The following is a 10,094-nucleotide window of genomic DNA, read 5'->3' as shown; positions in this document are numbered from 1 at the left end:
GGGCGCCATGTTTCAACTCCTCTACCGAGATCAAACGCAATGAAAGTGACCGTCATGCATCTCACAGTGGAACAGGTTGCCATATGAAATGACTCAAGCAACAGGCAAAGAAAGCTTTAAAAAGCAAGTAAAGAGGTTACTTTTGGGTACAGGCACAATATATAACATTTAATTATTTTACTAGTCATTTTGTAATATGTTGGTATAATGCTATGCTATGTAATGAGGTGGGTTGGGTTTGATGGGTGTGGGGGGAATTATGTTTGATTATGTTAATGTATATTGTTTCGTATGTTTATTGTTGGTTTTATTTTTAATTATGATGTTTGTTTGTATTTATTGTTTTGTGTGGACCCCAGGAAGAGTAGCTGTTGCCATTTGTAACAGTTAATGGGGATCCAAATAAACGTATACAGTATGAATGGTAAATGGCTGCATTTATACATTATCTTTTATCCAAAGCGCTTTACAATTTGTTCCTCACATTTTACCCATTCACTCACACATTCACACACCGATGGCGGAGGCGACCACGCAAGGTGCCAACCTGCACATCGGGAGAAATGAGGGGTTAACACATTGGACGCCAGCAGCAGGGGGCGCTGATGGCCTTCAGCGCCAGTGCGTTATTCAATGGATATAGTTTTAGAATGCCAAACTTGCGAGTCCTAAAACTATATTTCATATTATAGCTATGGATCTAATAACGCCGTCGACTGTCAGTGAGTTGCTTCTGGTCAACATGCAAAAAACAGATCGTTTTTTCATCCGTACATTTAGGTTTTATACCATTTTGAATATGAGTATAGTTTGAGTGATTCTGAGTAATTCCAGGAAAAGACGAGAAAAAGGCATTTGAGTGTAATCCAGTTATCTCGTTGTAATTTTCCGGCTGATTATCTAATCATCCTGAAATCAACGCTAGATTATCATTATTATGTCTCCTCGTGCATACATGAAATGGCCCTTGTAGCGGGGCGCTCTACTGACCGTAGAGGCACTGGGAGCACTGGGGTACTGACCGTAAAGGCACTGGGAGCACTGGGGTACTGACCGTAGAGGCACTGGGAGCACTGGTGGTTACTGACCGTAGAGGCACTGGGAGCACTGGGGTACTGACCGTAGAGGCACTGGGAGCACTGGGGTACTGACCGTAGAGGCACTGGGAGCACTGGGGTACTGACCGTAGAGGCACTGGGTTACTGACCGTAGAGGCACTGGGAGCACTGGTGGTTACTGACCGTAGAGGCACTGGGAGCACTGGGGTACTGACCGTAGAGGCACTGGGAGCACTGGTGGTTACTGACCGTAGAGGCACTGGGAGCACTGGTGGTTACTGACCGTAGAGGAACTGGGAGCACTGGTGGTTACTGACCGTAGAGGCACTGGGAGCACTGGTGGTTACTGACCGTAGAGGCACTGGGAGCACTGGGGTACTGACCGTAGAGGAACTGGGAGCACTGGTGGTTACTGACCGTAGAGGAACTGGGAGCACTGGTGTACTGACCGTAGAGGCACTGGGAGCACTGGTGGGTACTGACCGTAGAGGCACTGGGAGCACTGGTGGTTACTGACCGTAGAGGCACTGGGAGCGCTGGGGTACTGACCGTAGAGGAACTGGGAGCACTGGGTTACTGACCGTAGAGGAACTGGGAGCACTGGGTTACTGACCGTAGAGGAACTGGGAGCACTGGGTGGTTACTGACCGTAGAGGCACTGGGAGCGCTGGGTGGTTACTGACCGTAGAGGCACTGGGAGCACTGGCTTACTGACCGTAGCGGCACTGGGAGCACTGGGTGGTTACTGACCGTAGAGGCACTGGGAGCACTGGGTTACTGACCGTAGAGGCACTGGGAGCACTGGTGGTTACTGACCGTAGAGGCACTGGGTTACTGACCGTAGAGGCACTGGGAGCACTGGCTTACTGACCGTAGCGGCACTGGGAGCACTGGTGGTTACTGACCGTAGAGGAACTGGGAGCACTGGGTTACTGACCGTAGAGGAACTGGGAGCACTGGCTTACTGACCGTAGAGGCACTGGGAGCACTGGGTGGTTACTGACCGTAGAGGCACTGGGAGCGCTGGCTTACTGACCGTAGCGGCACTGGGAGCACTGGGTGGTTACTGACCGTAGAGGCACTGGGAGCACTGGCTTACTGACCGTAGCGGCACTGGGAGCACTGGGGTACTGACCGTAGAGGCACTGGGAGCACTGGGGTACTGACCGTAGAGGCACTGGGAGCACTGGGGTACTGACCGTAGAGGCACTGGGAGCACTGGGGTACTGACCGTAGAGGCACTGGGAGCACTGGGGTACTGACCGTAGAGGCACTGGGAGCACTGGTGGTTACTGACCGTAGAGGCACTGGGAGCACTGGGGTACTGACCGTAGAGGCACTGGGAGCACTGGTGGTTACTGACCGTAGAGGCACTGGGAGCGCTGGGGTACTGACCGTAGAGGCACTGGGAGCACTGGGTTACTGACCGTAGAGGAACTGGGAGCACTGGGTTACTGACCGTAGAGGAACTGGGAGCACTGGCTTACTGACCGTAGAGGCACTGGGAGCACTGGGGTACTGACCGTAAAGGAACTGGGAGCACTGGGGTACTGACCGTAGAGGCACTGGGAGCACTGGGGTACTGACCGTAGAGGCACTGGGAGCACTGGGTTACTGACCGTAAAGGAACTGGGAGCACTGGGGTACTGACCGTAGAGGAACTGGGAGCACTGGGGTACTGACCGTAGAGGAACTGGGAGCACTGGGGTACTGACCGTAGAGGAACTGGGAGCACTGGGGTACTGACCGTAGAGGAACTGGGAGCACTGGTGGGCAGGGGAGGAAATTAGGCCACTTTACTCGCCAATTGCGAGTATTTTTTACGTTTGGCGAGTAATTCATGAAGAGCACTCGCCAGTCTGGCGAGTACTAGTAATTACAAAACAAAACAAAAAAATCATTCTGCAATCTGCTGATTCGCTCACTGACACAAACCGAACTCTGACTCCCCCCTTGATTCCTCCCATTTGCGCCACATAATAATCAGACCATAACCAATGAACATCATCGTTGTACAGATGCGCTCTAAGCTCCTCCAATGAACACTCGTTTTCTAGAAGATGCCGCCCATCTAGGGGAAGTGGACAGACCACTGACTGCGCGCAGACCTACAAACTGCCACCGGCAGCCGGCTTGACAACGTAGACAAACTTACAAAAACACATGAGTGGATGAAAATAATTGCATGTAGAGTCGTCGCTTTCGGATATCGGTGCGGTCTGACATGGGGGCGAACAACAGCACGCGACGCGTCTCCTTCGAGTCGGATGAGAATGACAAGTCAACAACATTAGCCGGCTAGCTACCTAGCATGTAACAAGCTACCATAACGCGCATTCAACATAGTGGACTATACTGAGCGGCTTTGCTTAAATGCAGCCGAGTGACATTTTATTATTACTGGGTTTCCCAGCTTATCACCACTCGCCCATATGCCCTTCACAACGGTGATGTTGTCATATTTGGCATTCAGAATACACCCGCTGAACCCCTAGCGTTGTCGATTCGGTTCCAATGTATTGTCATCTTACAGCACAAGTACAGTACAACCAGAATACATTTGGCATACAACCAGAGTGCAAATGTAACAAGTCAAGTTCAAGTTGTTTTATTTAGCTATTACATTACAGTGAAATGCTTGGTTCTTTCACTGCCCAACCCAGTATTGATTGAAAACTTTATTAACAGATTGCAGAATGGGTACAATACAGTACAGCTCAATACACACAATTGTTAAGGGGATGCAGACCAGAGAAGGACTTTAGTCTTGTTTACATCAGGGTCCCCCATTTCAGTCCTGTTTGCGTAATGCCTTGTCCACTTCCTCCACACTCCAATATGTTATGATGAATTGAAAATGGGGGACCCTGATGTAAACAAGACGAAAGTCTTTCTCTGGTCTGCATCCCCTTAACAATTGTATGTATTGAACTGTACTGTACCCATTCTGCAATCTGTTAATACACTTTTCAATCAATCAATCCCTTCAACCCTGCTCCTGTCAAACCTGCTCTTTCCATTCCCTCCATCATGTCCCCCCTTTCTGATGAATATTTCCTGCACTTAAGAGTCAGACACACATTCCTAGTAGTTGAGCTGTGATGAATGAAAACTTTATTTAACAGATTGCAGAATGGGTACAGTACAGTACGGCTCAATACATGCAATTGTTAAGGGGATGCAGACCAGAGAAAGACTTTCGTCTTGTTTACATCAGGGTCCCCCATTTTCAATTCATTTTCAATTCATCATTCAGTATAACCTAGACCAGCCCAACCCAGCATCTTTCACTGCCCAGTTCAGCCCAACCCAGTCCAGAATAGTTCCCTCTTTCATGTTAATATGTGATTTAATGATGTAATATTTTGAAGAGTAGAGACAGTGTGATTAATTTACTATGATTGAAAATCAATTTAGACGAAGACGTACAAAGAAGTAATTATCACAATTAGCGATTTTTTTGTCTGGTAAAAAATCTATTTGGCTGGTAAAAAAAATCAGATACCCGCCAGTTGGCTGGTAAGCCAAAAAGTTAGTTTCCTCCCCTGCTGGTGGGTACTGACCGTAGAGGAACTGGGAGCACTGGTGGGTACTGACCGTAGAGGAACTGGGAGCACTGGGGTACTGACCGTAGAGGAACTGGGAGCACTGGGTGGTTACTGACCGTAGAGGAACTGGGAGCACTGGGTGGTTACTGACCGTAGAGGAACTGGGAGCACTGGGTTACTGACCGTAGAGGAACTGGGAGCACTGGGTGTAGCCGTCCTCCATCTCCTCACACTTGTCGGCGGCCGTCTGCATGTCGCTGTACGTCATGGCGAACACGGCGGCGCCGGACTCCACCAAGAACTTACACACCTGCACGTTGTTGCAGGAGGCGGCGCAGTGGAGGGGCGTCCTGAGGGAGAGGGGGAGGGGGGGGGGGGGGGGGGAGAGAATTATTAAAGCCCTATCTGTCGCCGTTCGAATGCCACCTCACTCGACAAAATCCATTCGTCGGTTCTCGAGTCACATGGCCGGTTATGTTGTCAGGCTGCGTGCGACTTTGTGCGACGTCGTGCGAGTGGTCTCGGGTTACCACCCCCCCCCGACTCCCCCCGAGGCTCTGGTTACCACCCCCCCCCTGACTCCCCCCGAGGCTCTGGAACTGTCAATCGTTCGCTGATTTTTTGCGAAGATTATTATTGGACAGGGTTGTTTGTAGCCAATGAGTGTGGCTCTCCAATGATACCCCAGCTGGGGTTGTGGGAATCAGGGGATCTTAGGTGGAAATGTTACGAGCGAAAAAACAGGAAGTGAAAAATACACGGAATGCATTGCCGTCAATGAGGAAATGGATTACTGGAGAATTTTTTTTTTCTTTTTTTTTTACACACAGTTTACCAAAATCGATCTAAATCACACATTTCTGAACGGATATTTATGAAATTCGGACCTGTACTACACAATACTTCAGACTTCAGACCCACAGTGTTTTCCAGCTTATACCAACTTGCTTGGATATAATTATTTTGGATATTGCAACTACTACAGAAAAACGTGAGTATCACAATTACAAGTACAACTCAAGTTCAGCCCTATGTTACTCTATTTCATTAGGCCTAAAAGTGATTTGTCTTTATTGTGTAAGACACGTCAGAGTGTTATCTTTTAAAATAGACCGGGCTTATGCATGTGCTATAAGGATAAAGTATAAAGATACACTTTGCAAAAAAGTATGCAGTCCTCAAGTTCAAGTAAAAAAAAAAATGGCCGCTTTTCTGGGCGCATGTTATGTGGTTTCATACCCTGCAGGTTCCCAGAGGAAGGGCAGCTGGAACCATCTCCTCTGCTGCCATATGATATGGAAGCATTATGCTTCCAAGGGGGGTTCACATGCCTTCGAGCAACACTGTACTTATTGTACTTATTTTATGCCTATCCTTATGTCTGTACGTTTACGTTTGCACTGCTTTCATTGTCTTTTATACCCTATTCTTAGGTCTGCACTTTATGCATCGTTTTTATTCTGTCGACTGTGTGCTGATTTTCATGCCCATGTTCATCTTGTGCCACTCGCTGTGGGGCACGTTGGGCTGCGGTCCATGTGTGAAAGGTGCTATATATAGATAAGAGTTATTCACATTTATTATTATTATTATATTGTAAAGAAATATTTAAGTCTCGACGGCGTTGCAAATGAGGGTGACCTCGGATTGTCCTTTTGGAGAAGGAATAAAGGTTTGAACGAGCCGGGGTCAGGGCTCAGTTCAGTTCAGTTCAGTTCAGTTATTTTTGATTATTTCGGGTTTTGGACACATAACAACGGTCATTCCATAAATCGCCAACGCTTTACCAGCTGCTATTGCAGCGTTGTCCAATGGACCTGTCTCAAACCCTGCCTCTTTTCTTGATCCTCCAATCACAACTGTCGCTTACCAAACTTTGTTTGTCCGAGGTAAGCGACAGTTGTGATTGGAGGATCAAGAAAAGAGGGCAGGGTTTGAGAGAGGTCCATTGTCCGAAAAGGGATACACATTACATACATATAGTACACATTACATACATATAGTACACATTACATACATATAGTACACATTACATACATATAGTACACATTACATACATATAGTACACATTACATACATATAGTACACATTACATACATATAGTACACATTACATACATATAGTACACATTACAGTACACGTTACATTACATACAAAATACATGACATTTAAATTAATTAATTGTTAATTAAATGCAATTAAAGCTCTTCTTCCCTTCTGTACCTATCAAAAATGAGATTTTTTTTTGGTCTAGATTTGAATTGATTTATGGGGTCAGGGGTTAGGGGTTAAAGTCAGGGGTCAGGGGTTAGTGGTTAAAGTCAGGGGTCAGGGGTTAAAGTCAGGGGTCAGGGGTTAGGGTCAGGGGTTAGTGGTTAAAGTCAGGGGTCAGGGGTTAGGGTCAGGGGTTAGTGGTTAAAGTCAGGGGTCAGGGTCAGGGGTTAAAGTCAGGGGTCAGGGGTTAGGGGTTAGGGTCAGCGGTTAGGGTCAGGGGTTAAAGTCAGGGGTCAGGGGTTAGGGGTTAAAGTCAGGGGTCAGGGGTCAGGGGAACCTACCAGCCGTCGCTGTCGGCAGCGTTCACGTTGACCCCGAACTGCACCAGGAACTTGACGATCTCCGTGTGCCCGGCGCAGACGGCGTTGTGCAGCGCCGTGATGCCCTCGTCGTTGGGCAGGCTGGGGTCCGCCACCTGGTGGAGGGGAGGGGGAGCGCAGGAGGGACACGTTACATCTCTATTACCGTACATTCTACTGTATATTACCGTATATATATATATTTGGCTGTATATTTTAGAATGTATATATACATATCTTAGAATGTATATCCTTGACTGTATTTGTATTCTTATTTTTAATAGTTGACTAACCTAAATGTTTATTGTTGGGCGATCTCAGGGTGCTGAACTCCCCCCTGTGGATCAATAAAGTACTTATATTCTATACTATACTATTCTATACTATTATATACTATTCTATACTATACTCTTCTATACACGTAGCTAGTAAAACTATGAATGAATGAATGATCACATGACGCTGCCCAGTCCACATGGCTTACAAGACGACTACATTAGGAAAGCATCGAGAAGAAGGATATCTTTCAGGAGAAACCAGGAATAACACGGGAATGATGGCACTCCAAACGCACCCCCCCCCCCCCCCCCCCCACCCCCAATTTGAGTCGATTAATTTGCAGTCATTCATATGGTCAGGAGGACCGTAAATATTTGGACATGTTCATCGCTCTGCCTCTGTGCAGCCACCACCACGGTGGAGATGTGCTTTCAAGTCAATCAAGATGATGTGCTTTCAGCGCAGAGCTTCAGCTTTAAAGGAACACTCCGACATTTTGGGAAATTAGCTTATTTGCCATCTTTTTTTTTTTTTAACAATATATTTATTGGGTTTTAGTTTGCAAATTACAACATGTATATCAGCAGAGCAGTATTCAGCAAACATTTTCACCCCGTTCTCCCTCCCCTAACCACACCCCACAAAATAATAATTAACTTCAAAAACAGGTTCACATAGGAAGGATACAGATTTAAATAAAAAATAAACATAAATAAATAATAATACAACCAAAATGTTTTACACATTAAGTAAAGGGTGTTTCTTGTCGTTTTTACACAATAATAAGAGTTGTCCCACAGTACTCCCCCTAATCCCGTTCTTGTTGAAGCAAGTTCCCAACATTCGTATTATGCTTTAAGAAGTACACAAATGGTCCCCAGGCATTATCAAAAATGTTTTGTTTACGTCTAACAATATACACCATCTTTTCCATTGACATATTTGAAGCCATTTCTTTAATCCACATACCAATTCTTGGTCCATCAACATTTTTCCAATTAAGAGCTATTACACGTTTTGCTTGTAATATGCACATATCTATAAATCTAAACTCTTTGCGTTGTAGATGTGGGGTGGTAGGATATAAACCAAGAATAAAAAGCTTGGGATTCAATGGCAACTTCTTTGATAAGATTTGATCGATCAGATCAATAACATCTTGCCAGAAGGTTTTCACTTTCACACATTCCCATATGCAGTGGAACAGTGTCCCCCTTTCCTCACTACACTTAATACAAGTATCTGGAATATTATCATTAAACTTATGCAATTTAACAGGAGTTATATATGTACGCATCAGCCATTTATATTGTATAAGTTTTAGGTTGCTACTGACTGTCTGACTCTGTGCCTCTTTACATGCCACGCTCCATTCTTCTAAAGATATTTCCTCCTCTATGTCTTCGTTCCATTGATTCAGTTTTGATTCAGATGATTCATCTGAACCAGATACAAATAAGTCGTATAGCATTGAAATTAGACCTTTACCATAACAGTGTCTAGTGACTGCTACCTCTAAGATGGAAATGTTCGGTATATCCAATGAATGGTTCTGAGATGATATAAAACTCCTTAGCTGAAGATATTTAAAAAAGTGATGTTTCGGAATATCATATTTTGTAGATATTTCCGCAAAGGACATGAATACTTCATCCTCCTCCCTGTATACGTCTTGCACTTTCCTTAACCCCTTTTCAGCCCATACTTTAAATCCACTATCGTTTTGCCCTGATTTAAAATTGGCATTGCCCCAAATAGGACTGAACCTGGATCGGGACGTATTTATATTCAAATATTTGAGTGTGTCAAACCACACATCTATCATGTTTAAAATAATGGGGTTGTCTGTATTTTTCTTCAGATATTTACGGTCTCCAGAATACAAATACAGGTGCAAGGGTAAGCTCGGTTTAACAGAGCAGGATTCTGAATGGATCCAAGCAGGGGGATTCTCCGATGAGAAGTAAAACATGATCGTCCGCAATTGTGCTGCCCAGTAATACCATTGGATATTTGGGCATTTCAGGCCTCCTCGGTCATATGGTAGGTAAAGTAGAGATAGACGTAATCTGGGGCGTTTATTTTGCCATATAAAGTTGGTAAACAGTTTCTTGATTCTTGTGAACAAAGACGAAGGGGGAGGTAAAGGGATATTCTGGAATAGGTAGAGAAATTTAGGGAGTATATTCATTTTTAGAATATTAATCCTGCCGATAATTGAGATGGGTAGGGATGTCCAACGCTCTATTGAAGAAGTACTAGCTTCCAGAATTGGGTCATAGTTTATCTGAGAAATCGTATTCACCTCAGGGACAATTTTTATTCCCAAATACGTGAATGTATCTGTTGAGTTGAGAGTAGAAGCACAAACAAGCCCATCCTCCCTCTCTCTTTCATTGAGTAACATTATAGATGATTTGGAGTGATTCACTTTATAGCCAGATATTTTCCCAAATGTTTCAATAAGACTTAGGAGTGCTGGGATAGACCTGTGTAGATTTTTTAGCATTAATATTACATCATCGGCGAAGAGGGATATCCTATGTTCTATATGACCTTCTCGAATCCCGTGAATATCACTGTGCATCCTCACCGCTATAGCAAATGGTTCGATCGCAAGAATGAAAAGTAAGGGC

General features: G+C 45.1%; 1 protein-coding gene across 1 annotated transcript in view; it reads right to left on the bottom strand.

Annotated features, from left to right (window-relative positions):
* The window catches only part of LOC311234831 (apoptosis-stimulating of p53 protein 2-like), a gene marked incomplete at its 5' end in the record, with an annotated part of 42,456 nt that overhangs the window by 12,458 nt on the left and 19,904 nt on the right, over positions 1 to 10,094 (bottom strand). The window contains 2 exons of the mRNA XM_084322075.1: positions 4,790 to 4,956; positions 7,162 to 7,295. Coding sequence (XP_084178201.1) covers positions 4,790 to 4,956; positions 7,162 to 7,295 — 301 coding nt within the window. The remainder of the gene's footprint in view (positions 1 to 4,789; positions 4,957 to 7,161; positions 7,296 to 10,094) is intronic.

Source organism: Notolepis coatsorum (assembly GCF_963971535.1).
Source record: "Notolepis coatsorum genome assembly, chromosome: 9".
NCBI lineage: Eukaryota > Metazoa > Chordata > Actinopteri > Aulopiformes > Paralepididae > Notolepis > Notolepis coatsorum.
This window is presented reverse-complemented; position numbering and strand designations above follow the sequence as displayed.